Below are 24,969 nucleotides of genomic sequence, written 5' to 3'. Positions count from 1 at the left end.
TTGTGCCCCTATAGGGTAATAATGCCTCCTTATTACCTCAGAGGTGTAGTGCCACCACAAGGTAATATTGCTGCTTTTGTTACCCCTCACAATGTATTAGTGCCCCCTTTTCTGCCCATATAAGATAACAGTGCCCCCTTTCTGTCCTCACAAGGTAACAATGCCACTTTAGGGCCCTACAGTTATACTACACCCACAAGGTATGGTGCCTCCTTTGTGGCTTCCATAATGCAACAATGCCCCATAAGGTAATATTACACTTTTTGTGCTCCCATAATATAACAGTGCCCCCCTATGTGGCCCCATAAGGTAACAGTGTCTCACAGCCCCTCTAATGAGGCTCAAAATGACTGCAGTAATTGTTCCACAATATTCTCGCTTCCTCCTTACACTGTGTGGTAGCTTTTTTCACATCTCTCACCTCTGTCTCCTCCACTATGGTGCCTCAGAACATCAGAGAAGAGGAGACAGAGCCAGAAGAAAGATTCATCTAAATGCATAATAAGCTGCCACACTGCAAGCACAGAAGTGAGAAGATTGTTAAACAAGTACTGTGGTCAGCTTGAGCTTTACTACAAGGGCAAGCAGACCTGGGAGGTGATCACCTCCATCGCCTTCGTAAATCCACCAGTAGATAGTGAACCAACCCATTGTCTAACCATTTAGCTGCATCTACGGTGTTAAACGGCCAGGATCAGAGTTCACCGATCCCAGCTGTTGCAGAAGAATGTCAGTTCTAATATACAGCTGACAACTGCTGTGTATGGTACAGGTGTAGGAGCTGCACCTGCACCATTCCCACGCCATACATTCACAGTGCTTGGCATGATCTACATAGCACCAGTGCGATAGATGTACAGCAGATGGTGCAAAGAGGGTAGGAACACTATTTCAGGATTCAGGGAAATTCTAAAAGCATTTATCCTGAAATATTTGTTCGCACCTATCCTTTAAAAAGTGTTAAAAGCTATATAATAAGGCTCTGGAAATCCATTGAATTAGAGTAATCAAAGCATTTGAAGATTTGCAATTTATTTATCAAATGAATGTAATATCTACGAATGACTAAAAGTGAGAATTAAGAAAAATGTCATTCATAGCACAGTATGGGTTCACAAAGGCAGCAATTCCATCTGATGCAGAAAGAGCATGGATTTGTTGAGAATATTCCCCATTGATTTCAATGGGGATGAAAGAAATCCACGTTGTAAATCCTAGTGTTGTGGATTTTGCTGCATATATGCCACAAATCTGCAGGTGTACATATAATTGTATAACATGAAAAACAGTATACTAACCTTACCTATCCCATGCCACTTCCATGCTGACACTTGCTGGATTCCCTGCTGGTCTCTGCAACAGTCACACGTATGAACACATCATTGCTGAAGACGAGTATTCATGGATTAACAGGGACTAGGCAAGCATCAGCAGGGCAGGGATAGGTAAGGTGACTATATTGCTTTTTTAAATTTTACACAAATAGCTGTTCACATCCACAAAGGCAAATCAGCAGAATTTTGTGAAAATTTGTTTTGTGGATTTCTATGGTCTCGCTGCAGAAATTTTCAGAAGCAAAACTGATTAAAGCAGTTTATTTAAGAAAATTAGGCTACAATTGTTCAAGGAGGAACAAGATTTTAAACTTATATTGAATATTAGGATGGAGTGATTGTAATTGTCACATGGAGGAAAATGGTGTTATAGAACTGCATTTCTTAAATGATCATTTATTTTTAATAAACCTTTCATAAATCACTAGTACAGATGAATATAAGGGCTTATTCAGACGACCGTATATCGGCCGCGTATTTACGCCGGCTGATATACGGCGTCTCTCTCTGCAGGGGGAGGAGGCTGAAAGACCCAGGAGCAGTGCTCTGAGCTCCCGCCCCCTCTGCCAACTCTCCACCCCCTCTCCGCCCCTCTGCACTATTTGCAATCAGGGGAGGCGGGATAGGGGTGAAGCTAATTCCCAGAACTTATCAGATATCTTATCTTACCCCCCCCCCCCCACACACACACACACACACACTATTCACTCAATCTAGAACACTGCTAAAATTAATCTTCAGATAGGAGTTAGACTATCAACTCAATGAGGGATTAAGTTTATAGAAGTCTATGGAGATGGGAAGGGCATGAGGAAGCTGTTGCAGGGTGAGAGAGAAGAAGAGACATGCCCAGATATGTTGCTTTAGGAAGTGTTTCACTGTGTTACAGCTACTGAAATCACATCTACACTACTCAGTACTTCTCTATTGTGTCTTCCATGCTGCAGTTGCTTTTCAGTGTATGAAAGATAGGGATAGTAGAGCGGGGTCTCCTCTGCTCTATGTGTGCAGTATATGAGAGACAACGTAGCATCTAATCATCAGCTCAGGGAAAACTAACAATTAGAAATGTATCCTACAGAGGGGAATAGTGGTGTGAAAAGCCACAACACAAGTCATATAATGGCCAGAAATAGTGTTATTCCTCGTGTACACACAACATCTTATTCTCAACAATCATCAAAAAATGACAGGTACTCCTCAAATAGATACTCTTAAATGCAAAAATGTTCTTTTTAATTAGCATTACATGCAGTGTAACAAATTGTAATAGAAATACTAGCAAATATGTTTCTAATTCGCTGGATAGATTTAATTATCCATAACAAAGATAAATATATATCCCATATGATTCTATACGCACACTGTTTTACAGGTCAGCTGGTACTATGTTTTGATGCGTCTTCCGGAGTTCGCAGCTGCACCTGTAGCATGATACCTTGGTTCTTTCATGCATATTAAGTATTCGCATACAGCTGCGCATTATAAACAATGTGCAACCTTGGACGCTGGGGGGTTAAGTCCTGCACACAGTGCAAACACGTGTGTTATTCATCACAAGCTTGCTGCCCCCCTCCCAGAGCACCTACCATATAAAGTCACTGAGGACAGAGAAGCGAGATCAGTACTCACATCCCTCAGACTCGCACATCTCCACAGAACTCAAAGCACAGACATGTCTGCAGTTCCTCTCACTAGAATCCTGCCCATCGGGTTCCTTGCTCATCTACTTATATTCTCCTTTGTCTCACTAACTATCTGCGTGGAGTTCACTGAAGAAACTGGCAAACTAGGCAAAATCAATGTTCTTCAGAGAGGAGGCAACCAGTGGGCAATTGGTAAGTAGAACTTTTAGATATGTACACAGAGCTGCTAACACTGGATGTTTATTAGGCTGCAAGGTGAATACCATGAAGAACAAAAGTGCATTGATAACAAGGTCTTACTTGTGTTCTTCTTTTAGAAAAAGACGATATCAAATAGAGGCAGAGTAAAATCAACATGCTATCTTGACAGCAAAATTACGACTAGACCTAGAGACATGGCTTCTTAAGAATATAGTGTCAAGCTAAACATGTTATCCAGGCAGTGACATGTATCACGCATTAAAAGTCACTCCCGTGGGATGGATTGCCATTTAGACTTCAGAGGGACAGTACTCCATAGCATCGAATGGTTGGAATAATAGGGTAATTGGTAGGGTAAACGTGTCAAAAAAAGTGTCAGTGGCTGGTATTAAAGGGTACAAATGTAGTAATGACACATAGAGCATTGAGAAAATTATAAGAAAAACAAAGAGTGATAAAAGATAATCAAATTTTATGTAAAGTCAGATTAAGATTTTAACTCTTATTACTGTACAATTTTATAAGAATTTTACATAAAGATATATTGCGTGAACATAAGTGCTGATGCTATCCCGTACGTGAATTTATTCCCTCTAGTACTCGTGTGCATAAATGTCAAGGATCATTGAGGCTTGTATGCTATAGCCTTTATAAGATGTACAGGTGTTGCATGAAGTGAAGACTTTGTTTGGCAGCATTGATGCCACCATAAGTTGGTAATGATCATTAATTGACTGCAAACAACCATCATTAAAGATAATTATGTCTATGGCAATGGGAACTTTCTGTAAAAAGCTCTTGGTATCTAAATATTAACAGTGTAATTTTATTGTTTAGTACAGGAGGTAATTTGTTCCTTTTCTAACCCGCTTTACCCCTGGTTCTCTATTATTTACGTAGTTCAGTAGGTCACAAGGAAAAACTTGCAATGTCGACTCAATTCAGAAATATTTGAAAGATTAAAACTTAAATTGTACTAAAAATGAAATTCTCCACGTAATAAATGTATAAGCCTTACAACCAGATCCCTATCTGCAGATAATATCTATTGTTATACCATACTTGTATGTTAACGGACATGAAAGTTTCCAGGAGAATATGAATATTTCTCAAGTATATTAATGTTTTATATCATACAGACAGAAATATATCTACAAATAGCCAAGAAGTCTGAAGCCTATTCTTATCCTGTACATGTAGATAAAAAGCAAACCGACATCAAGTGGATGCAATGTGCATACAGTGGGGCACATTTATTATTGGTGTTGTGGCAGAATTCTGGTGCAAACTACAGAATTTATCTTTTGTTTGAAATCAGTTTAGATAGATTTACTATTGATTTGCATCAAAAAGAAGAGATTTTACATCATTCTCAACACTATTCAAAAGGGTCTAGAAAACGGTGCAAGGTCTGAGTGGAACGAGGTTTTAAGGACATTTATGAAGTGTTGCATAATTTTTTCTTGATCTCACTCCAGTAGCTGAGTGGCATACAAAGTGCCTGCACATCCCTAGACATATTTAAAAATGCAACACATTTATCAACATCATGCAATATTTGATAAATGTGCTACATCTTTGAACTGGAAAAGGCAAGAAAAGCTGCCAGACAACTGGGGTCAAACATTTCCCTGACGATTCATTCCCCTTGAAAATATTTTGCAGAAATGAGTTTCAATGAAGACAGATATGTTGGGGAAGAACAAGTAGTGCTGCTTGCCAATGCTAGTCAGGTGTAGCACTATGGAATTTAAAGGTGGTGGACACAAAATTGAAATTATGAAAATGCTAAAATCTAGGAGATACAGCTAAGTATCGGCAACCTGTACCTTCTAACTGCCACTTTGGACTTTCTTCTTCGTCCCGTGTAGGCGCCAATCTGCCGCTGTGTTTACATGCATTACTTCAGCAGTAAACACAGCAGCAGACTGTTACCTACAAGTTCCAGCATGCATAAAGCGTGTTTACTGGCCAGTACTGTAGCTCCGCCCACAGTTCACAGGTCCTGCAACTTACCAACACCAACCTCCCACTTATTGATAGTGCCAGATAAAGCTGCTTGAAGATGGCAGACAGTACCTTATGGTATTCCAAACAGCAGATGATCAATACAGTGCAGTGTTCCGCTTCTGTCTTCCCATCATGCACTGCTCACGGCAGGAAGTTGAAGGCTATATACAGGGGAGCAGGGAGCAAATGTAGACAAGTTGTCAGAGGGTCACATGACACAGAAAATGAAGAAAGTAGCTAGACCAGGTACAGTGAACCTATTACAAAAGGATTTATTATGATTATGTAGATTTTAAAATCTGTGCCTGTGGACTTGAAGATCAAATACTGGTGCGTGTAGCTTGCTTCTATAATATTTGTTAATGATTATGTGTCTTCGGGTAACATCATTATGTTTTATGAAGTTTAATGCCTGTATTCATGAAAATGCACCCATTATAAAAAAAAAAAATATTCCTCTGTATGTTACAAGGACAGCATCTTAAGGGTCTCAAAAAGGTTCTACAAAAGGAAGGGTTTATGTGGATCAGAGCACGAAGGTAGGTCTACACATACTGGAATTGCACAGGTAAAATTGCAGTGTATTATAATAACAGGCACATGGATAAGATTGCACTAATCTCATCCACTTTCCGTGGAATTTTTCACGCAGAGCAGATTTTAAAGTCTTCTGCACGTCAATTTCTGTTGCAGATTTTCCCATTGGATTCTACTCCATTCAATGTAGCGGAGTGAAATGTGCAGTATTTTTTAATGTGGATTCACCATGGATGAAATCTGCAAATAAATATGTGGCGGAAGAATCTAAGTTACCAGCTTTCTCTGATCTTAAAGGTCTCGGGCTACTTCTATGTACAGCAGAAAAAGAAACAGCTGTATTTTCACACCAAAATCCACAGTGAAATTCACACATGGTTTTGTTGCAGATTTGGCAGTGGAATTTCACTCATTACATTGACATTTTTTTAAAAGCTCACATGCATTACTTGTGTAAATCCATAGATATTTAACTATTTATGGATTGACTTGCATTGCAATGAGTGGCCTGTCCTATGTGGCTCTCTGGCATTAATGACACAACAGTTTGTGGTTTATATAGTATTCTGGGATAAAATTTTAACAAAAAAGAGACCCTCCATTCCTGGTCAACTTAAGATGGCCCCACCGCTTCCCTGACTACCTGATGCACACTGTGTATAGGTAATATATCTGTAGTCCAAGACACTAAAGATACTACACGCTGCTCTGACTGACCAGCATTGATCACATGAGTAGTGCTGGCCAAACAGAGCAGCGTTAATGGTTTTAAAGACATTTTACTGGGAAATAATTACAGAATACATGCAGTGAATGATAAAAATATAACCCAATCTTTAAAGAAATCTGCGAGTGCAACAGGCACTACATATTGAGTGAAAGTATTATAGTACATTAATCTGCATAAAGAAGGGATAAAATTATATAAAGCATTGTCAAGAGAGGATAGCATCAGCTAGCAACATGTAAATGCATATACATCAAGTTCTAGAGAAAAAGAACTCTAATTTAGGCCCCCTGTCCATGGACGTTGCGGTATCTCGCGGTAGAGCTCCGCCGCGGGAGCCGCCACCCGGGAGCAGGAGCCGCAGACTAATCTCCCCCAGTCAGCCTTATCTGATAGATCGGCTGACTGCGGAGAATCAGGGCAATTCACAGCATGGGTCAGCAGGGGTCTGCCACCCATGACCCCTGCTAATCTGCTGTTCACTTTGCCGATGTGTTTGTTCATTGAACTGATTTCTGCAGGAAGCAGCCAACTCCGCTCTCACTGTACTGGCCAAGCTTGGTATTACAGGCAAAGTTCTCATTGAGGTGAATTAGAACATTGCCTGTAATACCAAGCCTGGCCAGTGCAGTCAGAATGGAGTTGTCTGCTTCCTGCAGAAATCAGCTCAGTGCGTGAGCACACATGCTTGGGGTACAACTGACCAGCAGGAACCCCAGCAGTGGAGCCCTTCCAGTTTAGTATTGGTGACCTATCCTAATGGCCTTTTACATGGGCCAACAGTTGGGTAAACGACTGCACGAGCACTGACATCACCGCTAAGGTCGTCAGCAATTGTGCAGCACATTTACACTGGATTGTGAGCTTCTCACTCAGAGCTTCACCTTATATGTGAAGCGCTCAGCAGGGAATGCTTACACAGAACAAGCCCACGATCCAACGATGGTTTTTAAGCGGACTAAAAAAAGCCATGTTAAAAACCTGTAAATGAAAAGTGACTGATTTCTGTGCATTTACATGGCACAATTATGGCTCAAATGCATTGGTTTTAATTAATTTTGAGCAATAATCGTCCTGTGTAAATGGTCCATTTGGATAGGCCATCAATAGTTTACAACTGAACAATTGAGTATTGTATCAAGCAACGTTTAGCTACTACTAAGATAATATGGATCAGAGCAGATAATTTTACAACCTCTTGGTCAGTTAAGTCATAAAGAGTGACAGAATGGAAAATAAGCGGTAAGGGGGCTAGCTGTATGGGTTCACGCCACCTGTAACCTATAAAACAGGATACCATAAGGTCTGTACATGAGCAGATAACATGATAAAGGGTTAGTTACATTTTGGACAATGCATTAATCTGGTGGGGATACAATTTGGTATAACGTTCTTTCCAAATATGATAATCTAATAGGTGAGTTCACCAACTTAAATCTATCTTTGATTATTTTGTAGATTTTATTGATTTCTGAAACTGACTTCCTAGTCAAACTATTTCCTTTTAAAGCATCAAAACCATTGAGTGTTGTCTTAATAGTACAGTTACATAAACGCTTATTGCAGATAGACCTGGGTTGCGGATATTGGAAGAGCTGGTTGCCCAGCCATACAAATTCCTTTGTGAGCTCTGCTAGAGTTTTAATGCGTAGTCCTGTGGCGTGTAATACAGGTTCTTTAGAAAGAATTTTGTCACTATCTGGAGAGCCGTAGGTGCTGTTTTCTGAAGCTGAGTTGTGCCATCCTGCTGACTATGCCAATTTAGATGTAACACGGGCCAGGGGAAACTCAGGGGCCACAAAAATACACTGGCTGCAAGTTGTTTTGAGGTGGCCCAGAATAAGACTTCAGGAAACAAACCGTTCCAATGCAAAACTTAACATTTACTTGAAAGAGGCAATGAACTTCAATGAAGACATTTACTTGGTGGTTGTGAACATAAAATGGCAGCTTGTGTACAGGGTCACTCAAATAGATGGATATGTATGCAGCAAACTCACTGTTATGACACTCAGCACTCTCTAGCTACTTTACCACTTTAGTCCCTTAGGTCACTGCTGGTACTGCTCCTTCTGCCCAGTCGTTGGCTACCAAGTCTCACTTGTTTTTGGCCGACCTCATCACGTGCCAGACAAGGCTCTCACTTCACTTGGACCTCGGCAAAACGGTGGAATCACATCAGCCCAACGTCAGTACACTGAGCAGGATATAGCTAGCTCTCCTCTGGGAGGTAACAATGGCCATTTCCTCTGTTCAGATCCTTGTTACTTGTTGTGGCTTACTAATGGTATGTGCCACATCCACTCTGTTAACAACCAACCTAAGACTGGCAGGAACTCTTTTATAGATCGGGCTCTAACTCCACCCTTACACAGTGACTTTTATGTCAATCTCACCAGTATTTGTTGTCGGCTTCTGTACTATACACTATCCTACCAAAAATAATTTGATACCTGACAAGAAACAAAAATAGTATTTATTTACATTTGTTAATACTTAGTGAGGTCTCCTTTGTCCCCAATGACATTGGATATTTTCCTTGTCTTACTTTCTACTAATGTCTAATGTACTTCAACTGGCATTTCCCTACATTCATCCTGCAAGTGTCTGGCCAGTTCTCTCAAAGAAGAGCGACACTGTTTGTTTATATTTCCTGACCCAACATTCCAATTCATCCCAAAGATGTTCAATAGGGTTCAGTCAGGACTCTGTGCAGGTCAGCCCCATCGCAGAACAACCATATCCTCAAACCAAAGTAAAACAGCGTTGGACTTGTGACAAGGTGCACTTTTTTGTTGGACGTATGGTTGACCCTTTCCAGAGTATTGCCACGTTGTCGGCACCATATTATTGTGTACAATGTCAAGGTACACCTCCATGTTCTTGGCTCTTTCCAGTACAACCAACGGAACGAAACCATGCCATGGAAAACATCCTTAGACCATACAGACACTTCATCCATACTTAACTATTGACACAACACACTCGGGCAAAAGGCGTTTCCCAGGCATCTTCCATACCCATGTACGCCCATCTGATTTGAAGATGAAGTAGTGTGATTTGTCACTTTATAGAATGTTCTCCCATTGCTCAACTATTCAACGACGGCACTCCTTGCACCATTGAGCCGATGAATCTTCTTTAGAGAACTTGCCAGACACGATGCATGGATGGAAATACCAGCTGAAGCATATCAGATGTTGGTAGAAACTATGCCATAAAGAGTATCTGATGTAATTAAAGCCAAAGTAGACTGCACTAAGTATTAACATATGATAATATATATTACTTTTCATTCTTGCACATGTATCCAATTACTTTTGGTAGGATAGTTTATCCCCCTCTAACTAATACTACAACCATGTAATATATTATGACTTTTATGGCATATCCTGTTGATGTGCCTAAGGCCTCCTTCCCACGAGTGTGACGGGCTCCGCCGCGTAATATTCCGCTGCGAAGCCCGTCACGGCGCCCCCCAGAGCCCCTATACTTACCTGCGGGAGATAGCGTGAAATCGCTTCCCCGCCCACCGCCGCCGCGTCACCGCCCGTCACCGCCCACCGCCGCCGCGTCACCAGCCGTGTCACGTGCACGGCCGGCCGTGTCACGTGACGCGGCCGGCCCCGTCATATGGCGTCATATGACGCGCGGCGGTGGGCGGGAAAGCGTTTTTTCACGCTATCTCCCGCTGGTTACAGCGGGAGATAGCGTGAACGGACGGCTTCCATTGACTGCAATGGAAGCCGTCAGTGCGTACAGCCCGTCCTCACCCGCAGAAAATAGAGCATGCTGCGGGTGAGGACGGGAGAAATCGCGGTGCGTAATTCCGCGGTGGAATTACGCATCGTGAGCATTGTGCTATTAGGTTCAATAGAACCTAATAGCTGCGGGCAACGCAGCGGATTTTCGCCGCGAATTACGCGGCGGAAATCCGTTCGTGGGAAGGAGGCCTAAATGTCCCATATGGAAACACCCTTTCAATGTACAAATAAAATATATTTATTTATATTTATTTTGCAAACAGAAGCAAATCTGATCCATTATTTTGTGGGTGGATCAGCAATGCAAGTTCATGTAACAAACAATTCCACAGGCAGACATAATAACATGTATAGATGACCAGGTGTTAAAGTAAATAATTTTTACACCATCATACTTTGATACATACGTAAAAGCTGGGAATTCAATGAATGACCCAGCGCTGTCTGTGATTGGCTGAGCACTGTGACCAATCACAGGCAATGCTCAGCTGTCATTCAATGAATGGCTGAGCGCTGCCTGTGATTGGCTGAGTGCTCAGCCAATCAGATAAACCCTTTCAGCAGGTGGGGATTTTAAATCCCCACATGCTGAAAGAGCTTTAGAGAAGTGACCGGACCCAAGCTGCTAGATGCGCCTGAGCCCTGTCAGCGGCGGAGAGGTGAGTATTTTTATATTTTTTACACCAGATAGGACTGATTTTCAAGAAAGGGCTTATATTAAAAGTTCTTCCCTGAAAATCTCTGTAGGGGTGCCGGTATTGCGATCCTCTGCCACAGCTGTGACAGCTGTGGCAGGGGATTCTTTACTCCCCATGGGGATGAACAAATCCTCTGTAACAGCTGTGACAGCTGTGGAAGGAGATTCTTTACTCTCTGCAGGGAGTCCCCTCATTACTGAACACTGTGACAGTGCTGTTACAGTGTTCAGTGATGAGGGAACTCCCCGCTGGGGAATACTGACACGCACCATGGACCTATGGTGCACGCATGTCCAATGTTTTCACATCTGTAAAACACGGACATGCGAACACACCATAGGTAACCAATGGTTTTAATAGACCCGTGGTTTTGTGCTCATCTATGTACACACACACTCATCTGAATGCACCCTCATGCAGGATTTTAAATGGGTTTCGAGGATTTGAAATAAAGGGTCTTCTTTTTTTTCCAAAACAGCACCACTTTTCACTGTAGGCAGCATGTGGGGAGTAAGGAGCTAAAAATTCTGCTAAAACTTAATCTACCAATGTAATGTAAGATAACATTACATTTTTAGTGTTAAGCCTTCATTTACAGTCATACCAAACTACTAATAAAACTGTGAATTATAAGATGGTAAATAACACTGCAGACTGCGCTATTTTTCCATCCAGAAAAACTGAAACCTAATGGAATGGAAGCAAACAGAAGCAAATCTGAACCATTATTTTTTAGTTCTATTTCAGTTTCTCTCCTCCAAAAATGGAGCAGGGAGACGGAAATCCTGAACTGAGCCCTAATGTAGGTGTGAAAGCAGCCTAACAGGATGAAAAATATGATTAATCAGAAGTAACAATTTTGTGCAAGTGATTTGTTATTAACACTCACAGCACTATGTACAACACCCAAAATTGAATTTCACGTCAAACATTATAAATGTGTCATCTTAGCATTGATAAAATAACTAGCTCATACGTTTGCACTATAAAATGATTTAGAATTACAATAATGGTTGAATACAATTGTATTACATATGGCAATCCTTTATCAAACAATTATTTTATGCCACTTTGGTTACAAGCCAAATTAATTAATGACTTTGAAGCTTAAAAAATGTTTTCACATATCTCAAACTCTCTAGATCAGGGTCAATAACCTGCCAGTTGCTGGCAAGTGCTAAGTAGACTGCAGGAAGCAGTTCAATCGGTACTGCACAATAAAACTGGAGTTTGGGAAGGGATAGCTCAGTTTCAGTTTCAGCATACTTCCCAACTGTTCTGCCACATGTCTTAATATCTGCTCACGTATTCCTTCCTGCATGTAAATGGTCTAATAAAATATGCCCCACATAGTGCAAGTGAGGGGTTTTAGAAGTTGTAGGCAAGAAAATAGAGATTTGGGTCCTGTGACACTGCCTGGCAGCCGATCCACAATAGTACCAATTCTCAGTGGTGCTAAGGGGGGCACAAAAAAAAGATGAAAAAGGATATTTTAGAGTAGAAATGTATGCAATGTATACGAGATAGCTGTTAATATCCACTTGGAACTCTTTATATGAACTTGATTTATAGGATCATCACTTTACAATTTATTTAAGAATCCATAAAAGCGGATCAAAAAATGTCTGACTGAATAAAAGTGTAGTTGTCATGGCATGCCATTGCTGCCAACCCCACTCACCTGCTCTTGGGGCCGCAGTCAGGCGCCGCTGTCAACCGTGCTGCATTCACTCCACAGCTTGCTTCCTGGTTTCTGCCTGAAGGACTCGTGCACACTGCTGTCCACTCTCTTAAAAGGCCAACGTACACTCTCTAAACCTGTCTCCCTCCAATCATATGGATAAGATAGTGTTCGCACCTTGAGCTACCATGCCTTGGCCCTGTGCAGCATCAGCTGCCACACATCCGAGACTATCTTTGTAAGTAACGGAGCGAAGACCAAATCCCACTTGGAGGGGTAAATGGTGAAAACCGGAGTTCCACCTCCATTAATAACCCAAAGTCTAATCCATGTCTGATAGAGTAGATCCATGTGCCTGACAGCACTTTTATGCATTTCACCAAATCGTCCTATCTCCAATACACACATCCACTGGGAGTCTATATATGTTTTGACAGAATTAACTGAAGAGTTAGTCAGAGGTTTTTCCTATTTTCTATTATAAGTACCAAGAAAGGTTACAATGGTTCCAAAACATCATGGATCTATAAATGATTGATTATTGTGGTAAGTGCACAATGGCACAATGATATCAATAGGCTAGACAGCGCTATATTGCTCTACAATTTAATATCCTAATTATTTAGCCCATTATGTGATGCCATTGAAGGTTAGTTGGTTGGTAGACTCTCCAGCTAGGTAGCTTTACATTACGTCTGGCAGCTTCAAGTTGCTCTTCTTATGGAGATGTGAAAAATATATTTTTGCCTACAGTTCTTTCCCTTTGTAAAACCATAAAGGAAATGGAGAATGTCTGTGTGAATAGAAGAATATTCAGAAGGCAAGTTAAGCTTTAAATTGCATTACATTTTTTGGGTCTGCTGCAGGAAACATCATTAAGGATCATATCCAATTAGTTTCCCTGAACGGACTGCATGCAAAATGTAAATCAGTTTACTTTACATGTGTAATCCATATGGCTGGTGGATATGCAGGTTGATCTGTTGATTTCATGAGGAAAAAAACAAATGCCACAGTTGTAAATCACTGATCCAGAGAACAAACCCTTTTAAGCAAACACTGTTTATTCCAAGATGATGCAACAGCAAAACAGGGTACAAAGACGGTTTTAGAGAAAGCGTGGCCCTGGGAAAAATTAGAACTGGGGCCCCAAGTAATGAAATACTGCATTAGCGCCGCAGTCACATTCACTATATAATGACCAATATTACCAATAATACCACCACGCCATGCTCACTGCCAGTACCACTATATAGTGAGGGGTATTATCAGAACATAGGCGGGACAGGGATATGGAAGAGGGGAAAAAGCAGCTTGATGAACTGAAGTGAAAGCTTAACTTAGTAGCCGAAAGAGCCCCTTTATAAATGTGTCGTCTAGCACAAGCAGCACCCGACACCCTTGGCAAAAAGCTGAATGAGGGAACCATGGCCAGCCAGACATTTCCCCTAACATTTATTGGAGTTAAAAAAAGAAAATATAGATATAGATATATAAAGATATATAAATCACACCCACTACTGGTCAAAAGTTTTAGAACACCTCAATTTTTTTCAGTTACTTCTAAAAAGGGGTTGTCTCGCGGCGAAAGCGAAAAAAAAAATTTTTCACTTACCCCCCGCATTCTGCCCTGTTAAAAAGAAAGCATAGGTTAGTTTTTAAAAAGCACATTGCACTTACCTGCATCAGCGTTCTGCAGCTTCTTCTACTCTTCTTTTAAAGATGGCGCCCCTGGTCTTCTCCCACGGTGCACCGCGGGTCTTCTCCCATGGTGCACCGTGGATTTTCTTCTCCTTCCTTGCGTTCCATTGCCAATTCCAGCCTCCTGATTGGCTGGAATCGGCACACGTGACGGGGCGGAGCTACGATGACGACGCGGTGAGCAGCTTTCCGGCACGAGCGGCCCCATTCACCAGGCAGAAAACCGGACTGCGCAAGCGAGTCTAAAAAAGCAAGAAGCCAGCGAAATTAGACGGAGCCATGGAGACGGGGACGCTAGCAATGGAGCAGGTAAGTGAATAACTTCTGTATGGCTCATATTTAATGCACGATGTATGTTACAAAGTGCATTAATATGGCCATACAGAAGTGTATAACCCCACTTGCTTTCGTGAGACAACCCCTTTAACATTAACATAGTTCAAGTCCAGCAAATAATGTGAAATGGTTCAAAGGTTCAAATGTGAGTTAAAAATATTAAAATATTATAAAGTTTTAACCTGAAACACAGTAATTGTCTAAATTTATGATTTTAACTAAAGGGTTTTTTTATGGAACACATCAAGTACAGCTACTTTACAGCAAAGAAAGCAAAATACGGTTTGAAATTGGATGCAAACTATTCCTACAGGTGTCTCAACTTTTGTAGAATACTTTAAAACCATCTCAAAAGGCACTTGGAAACTGGAGAAAACTGACAGGAAAAGGTCTGACAGACCAAAGGCCTGTTTACACGGGCCAATATGTCATTCAGTTTTCTGCATACAGAAAGTGACGAACGAGAAGTGAACAACGAGGCATGCATTTACACTGAACGATAACCGTTCAGATTCCCACTAGGGGTTTTATTCCCTAAAGTCACCAATCCTGACATCCCAACATTCTTGTGGAAATTGTTGTTGTCTTAATTATGAGAAGAGTCATAAATGTGCCGTGAAGATACCATAGTTTAAGTCCCCAGCATATATTAAAGAGGTTGTCCACTTTGAACAATCTTTTTAATTCAAGGTATGCCCTAATATTCCATTATAATCTAAGGAACCTAGCACCATGGGTTCAATCCTCCTGCAGCATTGCCACGATATCAATTATGTATTACATAATTAGCATTTTTAATAAATGGATTGTCCATCTAATTCAGAAACACTTCCGGTCTTTCAGAATGAGAGTCTCTCTTTGTAACCAATCTGCAAACAGGCTCAGAGCTGGTGATCCTGAAAGGGAACCTCCCTCAATTAATGCAGAATTCCCTAATTGGGTATTTAATAATGGGTTTTCCAAGCCAGACAACCACGCTAAGATGTCTTTGTCTTTGTTTCTAGCCGTATGTGAGTAATGTATTCTACAAGCATCAACACTGACTGTCACATCATTTCTCTTACCAGGTCACTTTATGGGTAAGAAGAGCCTTCAGGACACATATAAACTGACTGAACAAGATTTAGAGGAATCAGCTAACTTCCCTCCACGTACTATGGAGAGAATGAGAGCTACTCTCTTACAAGAGCAACGCAGAGCACTGTCACCCATTCAAATTCAGGGAGCACAGGTATGTAGAACATACTGTAAGTGCTCATTTAGAACAAGAATAGTCTCAGCTTTATTAGGCTCTCTGGTGGAACCAGTTCGTTACCATGATGAAAGGGTTAGCCATTCATATACATATACGCATGGTAGAAACTGGTTGTTAAGCTGACTTCAATTGAAATTAGGGATGTTTTGATGAGATCCCTTCCTGATAGTTGTAATTTTTTATTGTTGTTTTTTTATTGCTGCCTTCCCAGAACAATAACTTTATTTTTACATCAATATATCCATATGCGGATTTGTTTTTGGCGTGATAAGTTGCAGAATTTGAGATCAGATGACAGAGGGAGACCCCTCTCTCTAACAGTTTAGATACCACAGTGGCTAATGACAGTGACATCTTGCAGCAGGGTTAATTGGCCAAGACAGGAGTTATAACACTCCATACATTCTCTTCCTCACTTCCAGTAGCAGTCTAGATGGAAGATGAGGGCATGCTGTAGCAATTTTGTTAACGTGAAATTAAAGAAAGTGTGGATTCAATAAATATTTGAGTTGGAGGAGGCAGGAGGTGGTATGGGGTGGATGTGTTATTAAAAGAAATTGTATAATCTAAGGTTAGCCCAAGGCAGTGCACTTGTGAGACTGGGGAAAGTGTGGTGCCATTATCTATGATTGTTAGATCTGGTGGGGGTAAGTGAGATAGGGAAAAATAATGAATTTTGGTTTTCTTCATGTTGAGTTTTACAAGGCATGAGGAGAAGGCAGCTATAGCTAATTGATGCTCCGCATAGCAGAGGTGTAGATTTGAGTTTCATCAGTGTAAAAGCGGTACTGGAAGCTGTGGGATTCTATAAGTTCTTTTGGGCTAAACATATAGATGGAGAAGAGTAGGGGTCCCAGGAAAGAGCCCTGGTGGCTATCAATAGAGAGGGTGAGATGAGGAGGAGGTAGTGGTATGTGAACGGGAAACACCAACTGTTCAGGGGTATTTAATCCACTGTTAAATGCAATGTTACAATGTTCTACAATTTGAGTCTACATAAAACGTTGAATAACATTGTAAATTGCTTGACTTGCTTATCTTCTACAACTTTTTTCTTGCACAATGGGGCAGATTTATGAAACTGTCCAAAAGAAAAACTGTCTGTTGCCCCCCGCAAGCAATCAGAACACAGCTTTCATTTTACCAGAGCAGAATACAAAATGAAAGCCGCAGAGTTATGGGTCACTAGGGGCAACAAGGGCAATTTTTCTTTTAGAAAGTTTCATAAATCTGTCCTAATAATTTATTGGCTGTTCAAAAATAAATCCATAAATCCAATAGCATCCTGTTTCTAGAAAGCAGTATATTGTGACAGCTGAAATGTCAGTTACAGACTTAGTAAGGGCACAATTGGGGAGACTTCCAGTTGCCCGAAAAAACCTTCCTGCCACTCTCCCTCCCGCATCCTTTTCTTTCTGAGGTGCTCTAAGGGAGGTTCCTAGTGTAGAGTCGGTTGTTGACTGTCATGAGCAATATGTGAAGGAAACAGAGTCACAAAAACATTCTGAACATGCAAAAAATATCTCCTCATTTAAAACTTGTGTCTAGAAGGTGCACAGCTTGTTTCAACTTTATTTGACCACACTGCATAATCAACACTCAATTGTTATGTTCGTGCACGGCATGTGAACAGTGACCTATCCGACTGTGATATATTTATAGCTAGAGGGGATGCATATACACTCAAGAACAGAGATCACCAAACGAGAACAAAGTAAAGGAAAAGGGGAAGTCTGACCCTACACCAAAACTAGGGGAACCCTGCCTAAAAGCAAGACGATTGTCCCAATAAGGACGGCCCCGCACAAGAACCTAGGGTAAACCTGACTTGCCCTAGGTGGAAATAGGCAGAAGACTCAGATCAGACAGGGAACACCAGAAAGGATCAGAGCAAATCCAGACACAGCAAACTCCAATCAGGATATAGTTCAGACATGGGCGTTCACACACCTACAGATGGGAAAGGGTGTGTGTTTCTGGGGGGGAGGGTTACAGGGATAAACCAAACAGAACCTATTTCAAGAGATTCAGACATGAACCAAATAGGACTTAGTTCACACACACCAGGCATCTGCCCAACTACAGATGGAGGGGAATTCAGACATACACCAAGCGGCATACTTGTGGTTTATTTGTCACCACTTTTTTAATATATACCATTCAATGCTATCTTGCAGGCTATTGCAGCTTTTATACCACCTGAATAATATTATAGATATTTATGTTTTCGAGGAATAAAAAGTTTAAGAAACAAAGTGTATTGATGAAACATTTGTGAAATTAATTAAAAAAGTGGTCACAGATAATCCACAAGTACTCCAAACAGAAATGCATGCATGCAATCACTAGGGTTCTGAAAGATGATGAGTTATGTATAATGGCCAATGGGGAAATCAGGCATTCTCACACCTAAGGACTGAAGGGGTTCAGGCATCCTATCACCTAAGGACAGAATGGGTACACCAAACATAAACCAAACAGAACTGCATTCATGCAGACCACAAACCAGACAGACATACGAAACAAAGATCTTCACAGCATGCCCCCTAACATCCAGACTTAGTTAGAAGATGTAAAACTATAATGACCAGCACCCTGTAACAAGAGCAGCTGGTATTCATGAGCACAGACCTATGGTGATTGGCTGGCTGGAGCGATCCGCACACACAGCCAGCCAAGTCAACCACATCTGCAGCAATGTACTCCTGAAAGTACCGTACATGGTACTACTGATCCCAGGAGTACAACGTGACATCTATATACACAACACAATTTTCTAGTAAATATGAACAGCTAAACTAATGCTTGGAACAAAGCAAACTGGCACAATTTTGAAAGCATATTGAAAATCTAGTTATGATTTATAGAATAACACAAACTATGCAGATGTTTCTAAAGAGTTTTAACCTTCTGTAATGAATACAATTTACTATTTTCTAACTTTAGATTCTGCACATCAAATCTGATCCTTTGCAGCGTAGGAAAGCTTCAGTACTAGATTTCCCTATAACTATACTACAAGTGTCTGATTGTCTTACACCAACTGTCAACATCACTAACTGTCTGTCCGCTGTCTCTAACACCATGTCCTCTCTCTACCTAAAACTAAACCTCTCTAAAACTGACTTACTGGTATTTCCACCCTCCACTAACCGACCTCATCCTGACATCTCCATCTCAGTGTGTGGTGCCACCATAACTCCCAGACAACAAGCCCGCTGCCTTGGGGTCATATTTGACTCTGATCTCTCTTTTGCCCCCTACATCCAATCTGTGGCCCGAACATGTCAGCTGCACCTCAAGAACATCGCAAGAATCCGCTCTTTTCTCACTGTGGAGACGTTAAAAACGCTTATTGTCGCCCTCATCCACTCCCGGCTCGATTACTGCAACTCGTTGCTGATCGGCCTCCCCTGCACCAGACTCTACCCTCTCCAGTCCATCCTGAATGCGGCAGCCAGGCTCATCTTCCTGTCCAGCCGCTACTCGGACGCCTCTGTCCTGTGCCGGTCACTGCACTGGCTGCCCGTTAAATACAGAATTCAATTCAAACTCGCTACCTTCATCCACAAAGCCCTCCACAGTGCAGCGCCCCCCTGTATCGCCTCCCTCATCTCAATCCATCAACCAGCCCGGGCTCTCCGCTCTGCTAATGAAACCAGACTGAGTGCCCCTTTCATTCGAACTTCTCATTCCCGCCTCCAAGACTTCTCCAGAGCAGCACCGGTCCTCTGGAACGCACTACCAAAGGATACCCGAGCAATCCAGGACTCGCAGAACTTCAGGCGTGCTCTAAAAACGCACCTCTTCAGGGAGGCATACCGCATTCCCTAAACAAACCTCTCTGTACTCCGCCTGATAACATGCTCCCTGACCTACTGACTGCAATCCCTGCTAGCCATCATAAACCACTCCTGCAGTCATACCGATTCTGCCGTCACACGGCTAAATGTCTGACCATTGTCTATGTGTATAGCATTGCTCACTCTCCACCTCGCCATACCGTGCACATCTCCAGCCCCTTTACCCTCTGTATCACCCCACTATTTGTAGTATGTAGGCTCGTTGGAGCAGGACCCTCACCCCTATTGTTTACATCAACTGATTACTATTGTAACCGTGGTTCTGTAATGTTTGTATTTTGTCTTTCTGTATTCCCCCCTGTCTATGTAAGCGCTGCGGAATATGTTGGCGCTATACAAATAAAGTTTATTATTATTAACTGTCTGCTTACTGCTAATAATGTCTAATTCTATTTTTTTTTTTTTTTCTAGCGAATACTAAGGAAACTCCTGGAGCAGTATTTTAACATGTCCCAGAAGTAGAGAAGATATTTATTTTCTTGTACATATAAAACATAAATATATATTTGTGCCTGAGATACCAAACCTATTTCAGACATTCCAAAGGCTATTGTTTACAAATAAAAAGAAAATACTAATGAAAATGGGAGTGTTTTCATTCAGAACCTTACATTTCATTTCATGTGAAGTGATAACAAGTCGTTACTTTCATGCTAAGCATATGTTATAGTATATTTTCTGCCATTTTACACAGTGTTCTATCTAAGCAAATCTATAAATAAAAGGCATTCTTTGCACAGAAAGTAGATCATTCTCTCTCTACTAATGAAATGGTATGATGCATTACACATCTAAGCACTGGATAAAGAACTAAAACAAAGAAATGAATCAACGATTAAGCAAAATATGTCAGAATTAACCATGATAAGGAAAACATGTAGCCTTTGCCTATCTATATTGGGTTGGTAGACTACTATGGAAAAACTACCTAAAACAGTTTTGATTTTCAGTAGAAGGACTGTGCCACATGTAAACGTTCCCAGTGATTCTGGTTGCCCGCAACACCGATATCACAAGTAGGATGCCCTCAACTCAGCAGTTCTCTGTTAATGCATAGGCCATAATCATCGCATGATGGCCATAGGATATTGTATTCTCTCTCATGTTCTGGCTCTCTTGCCCATAATCTAGGGATGATGCCAATGGACCGAGTTTTTCTAGCTAAAGTAATTTCATAGTGCGAATCCTGAAATACTGAGATAACAAGCAAAATGTAAGTAGTAATACGCATTCAACATACAACTGAGCCATTTATAGGCAGCCTGTATTGCAGTGCATTGAGGCAGTATAGCTGCTTACTACAAAGCCATCTGCTTGCTAGAGATCTTGTAGACCAGACACGTGGTTATTAGCTGATCACCAGAGCAGCTTGTCTGTGTGATCATTAGAATTGTATCAGAGGTCTAATTATTTAAGAATTACAAATATTTATCTATATAAAAGTGGAAAACTGTATTAACGTAGAGTGTAATGCTACTCTGTCTAACGGCACAGTGTCTAACAACAACGGCATGCTCTTGTGGTACGGCTTCGTTCACATCTGCATAATAGGCTCGTTTACAGCTCTCAGATTTCTACTAAATTCCAGGACAAAATAGCACTGCATACAGCACTATTTCATCCAAGAAAATGCTGGACCGCATCAATGCATCCAGATAGAACCCATTACAGTCAATGGGTTCCATCTACGGGTGTTCGGGTCCAGCATGTGCCAGATCAGCACTTCCGGTTCTGCCATTGTTTGACTCCTAGGGTGCAGCCGAACAACAGACTCAATCAGGGCAAATGTGAACGAGCCTTAAAGTGTATACTGTCTGTATATTCTCATCATCTCCGTTCTGTCTCAGAGAGGAAGTATGTATATATGGTCATGTATGTTTCACAAAAGGTCAATCAGCGAAAGCATTGTAAATGCAAAAAACTTACACTATAGCAAACAAGACATTGAAGAGGCCAGAAATATTTAAAGAGAGGCTAGGCAATGGGAACTCCTCCCCAAACAAGGCTGGGCTGCAGCAATGTGTTCAGCTGACCCACTCTAATGGATCATCCATGGAAGAGCTGCATAGCAACTGACCCAACAACAAACTAGAAGACGGGGAGGACAACCAGGAGCACTCATGTGAGTCGTAACAATATTGTAAAAAAATATGTGAACATATCAGAAAAATAAGAAACAAAATCTCTCTAAGCTGGTTATACACATGTGCTAGCAGCCAGCCAAAGAGTTGGCAGCTATCTTTCCTGACACAGCCATAAACATGTGCACTCCAATTGACGGAAGGCACATTAATCCTACGGCATTGAAAGGCTGTACTAGGTTTGCAGCAATGGTTACATACGAGCTAACGTCAAAGCAACATCCATACAAAAGCAGGGTTTTCCAGTGGAACATTGTGCCGATATCACAGTGGCTCATCTGATTTGCCTTCTTCCATGTATATTCTGGTGCAATCTCTTCTCCAAGTTAAGGCCCATTTATACGCAAAGATAATCGTTCAAAAGATAGGTTTTGAGAGATTATTTTGAATAAACTGATAATGGACACTAATATCCATTAGCAGCTTATCACCTTCATTTGCCTGTAAATGAGCCTCCCAGAGCTGTATGCAGAGAATAGCAGGTGGCTCTTTGTTCTGCCGCAGGGCGGCAAGCTGCATACAATGTAATCAGCAGTTACCGTGGAGAATACAGCACCATGGACAGCAAACACAGCATGCGGTCTGTTATTTTCTCTCCGACTGAACAATAGATTTTATGCTCACCTACAAATGATCGTTCAGCCGAAGAATGAAAGTTGGGAGCATTTACACACAACAATTATCGCTCAAATGATTTCTTTTGAGCGAATTTTGAGCTATATTTTTTGCGTGTAAATGGGTCTTTAGTGACGTACAAGTTGTTAGACCAGACCAACTCTTACATATCAGTGGTTTTATGCTATGTAAACATGCTACTTGCATGCAATTTACTCTTTTTGTGCCAATTCCTGTGGTTTAAGATTGCTACAATAGAAGGTGGTCTGTCTGATTGGAGTGATCAATGACTTAAGGATTTTTCCATACAGCACTGTGCCCCCCTCACTCCAGAGAATTCACCAGGATACCACAAAAAATAGGCATCTGAACCCTGATCATATATAGCATATTAAGACAGGCCCGCAGTGGATGAATCTCCAATTATAAATGACTTTCAAGAAATCAATGGAACAAGCAAAGATAAGAAACTTTGTAACATATAGTATCTTATAACAGAAAAAAGCTTTTCCCTCCATTTATCTGTTCTCCATACCCCAAGGCTATCAGCACTTTTTAACTCGGAGAGCTGCTACCAACTGCAGTGATCAGAGTAAGCTCCAATCGTTATAGTTAATTATTTAGATGCCGCAGTCAAAACTGACTGTTCGTCTAAACAGCCAGCTGGGGGAGGCCCCCCTCAAGCACTCCCTGAGATGCCCACCTAGTGAAAACTGCCATGGTTGCAAGCATTGATGTCCATCAATAGACAACGTTGAAATTTAGTATATACTACAAAACTGAAGTATTGCAGTATACAGTACAAGAGATTGTAAGTTCAAGTCAACTATGGGGACTAAAAACCGATGTATGAAAAGGTTTAATAACATTTTTAAAACAGTAAAAAAATGTTAAAAAATATTTATATTTAAAAAAACACTTTCCCAATTTTCCCATAAAAAAGCTAAATAATTAAAAAAACAATATATTTGTTATAACCATGTTTGTAAAAGTCTGAAGTATTAAAATAACACTCTATTTATATTGCACAGTGAACACCATAAAAAAAAAATAAAAAAAACAGAATGCCAGAACTGCGTTTATTTTGGTTACTCCTGCTCCAAAAAAATGTTATAAAGTGATCAAGCATATTTCCCTCAAAACTCCACAAAAAAAAACCCCACTCAGTCCAATCAAGGTAAAAATAAAAAAGTTATGGGTCTCAGGATATGATAATGGAAGGCAATTTTTGTTTTAAAAGACAGATTTCTTTAATTTTTTAATAGCAAATTAAAAAAATGATAAACTTGGTAACACCGAGGTCATACTGACCAACAGAATACAATTCACATGTCATTTTTACTGCACCAAGATCACTACAAAAACTAAAACCCCTATAATATGGCGCAATTACATGTTTTTATTTCAAATTTTTTCATGTTTGCAAGGTTTTTTGTATATTTTATGGTACTTTAAACAAACAATTAAAAAATACTACTTGTCCCACAAAATACAAGCCCTCATACAGCTGTCAACAGAAAAATAGAGAAGTTATGGCTCTTGAAAGGCAGGGAGGAAGAAAATGAAAATAAAATAAATGAAAAATCCCTGGTTTTAAAGGAGGTAAACCCACAGTTTCCTGCGTTCCTAGTTATTTTGATTTCCTGTTCTGCTATTTTGGTATTCTGTTCGGTTATCCTGGATTATGCGGTTATTCTGATTCTTCTGGTATTTAAACTGTTATCTATTCTATGCTGTTGGTAATCCATGATGTGTTACAGATTCCAATCACATGTAACTCAGTTTTATTGTTTGTGCTGAAACTTAATTTTGCAATAAATCTAGCTATAGTTGAAACTATGTTGTCTGCCTCCTGGACACACATAGTGAAGTGCAGGTCCTGCTCCTCCAGCTTTATCTCTCACACACAAAAACAATAGCAGTACAGCATGGAGGACATTATACAGCAGTACTGAGCAGTGTAGCTGTAAATCCAGCACTGGGGTGGGGCAGTAAAATATTTTCTAGAGCCAGCAGCTGTAACATAACATAGTAACATAGTATGTAAGGCTGAATGAAGACAATGTCCATCTAGTCCAGCCTGTCTATCCTCCTTTGTTGATCCAGAGGAAGGCAAAAAACCCCAAGGCCAGAAGCCAATTAGCCCTTTTGGGGAAAAAATTCCTTCCCGACTCCCTAATGGCAATCAGACTGTTCCCTGGATCAACCCCTAATGGTTCCTACCTTCCTATATACCCGGATTGACAATTAACCTAAGATTTATATCCTATAATGTCCTTCTCCAGAAAGACATCAAGTCCCCTTTTAAACTCCTCTATGGATTTTGCCATCACCACTTCCTCAGGCAGAGAGTTCCACAGTCTAACTGCTCTTACAGTAAAGAATCCCCTTCTATGTTGGTGATGAAACCTACTTTCCTCTAATCGTAGCGGATGTCCTCTTGTTACCGTCGTGGTCCTG

The 24,969-nt window shown here is 40.9% G+C and overlaps 1 protein-coding gene across 1 annotated transcript; it reads left to right on the top strand.

Moving 5' to 3' along the window:
* Positions 1 to 3,009: 3,009 nt before the first annotated feature.
* On the top strand, positions 3,010 to 20,215 carry LOC136612142 (bombesin-like). Its single transcript, XM_066592274.1, has 3 exons — positions 3,010 to 3,172; positions 15,703 to 15,866; positions 20,165 to 20,215. The coding sequence occupies exons 1-3, from the start codon at positions 3,010 to 3,012 to the stop codon at positions 20,213 to 20,215; spliced, it is 378 nt and encodes a 125-aa protein (XP_066448371.1).
* Positions 20,216 to 24,969: the final 4,754 nt, after the last annotated feature.

The sequence above is a fragment of the Eleutherodactylus coqui genome, chromosome 2 (genome assembly GCF_035609145.1).
Source record: "Eleutherodactylus coqui strain aEleCoq1 chromosome 2, aEleCoq1.hap1, whole genome shotgun sequence".
Taxonomy (NCBI): domain Eukaryota; kingdom Metazoa; phylum Chordata; class Amphibia; order Anura; family Eleutherodactylidae; genus Eleutherodactylus; species Eleutherodactylus coqui.
The sequence above is the reverse complement of the archived record's forward strand: the minus strand, read 5'-3'. Positions and strand labels throughout refer to the sequence as shown.

Bases quoted from the DNA above. Each gene is read 5' to 3' on its own strand.
- LOC136612142 (XM_066592274.1), top strand. From the start codon at position 3,010: ATGTCTGCAGTTCCTCTCACTAGAATCCTGCCCATCGGGTTCCTTGCT. The intron at 3,173-15,702 runs GTAAGTAGAACT...TTCTCTTACCAG, and splicing joins AGGCAACCAGTGGGCAATTG to GTCACTTTATGGGTAAGAAG. The intron at 15,867-20,164 runs GTATGTAGAACA...TTTTTTTTCTAG, and splicing joins TTCAAATTCAGGGAGCACAG to CGAATACTAAGGAAACTCCT.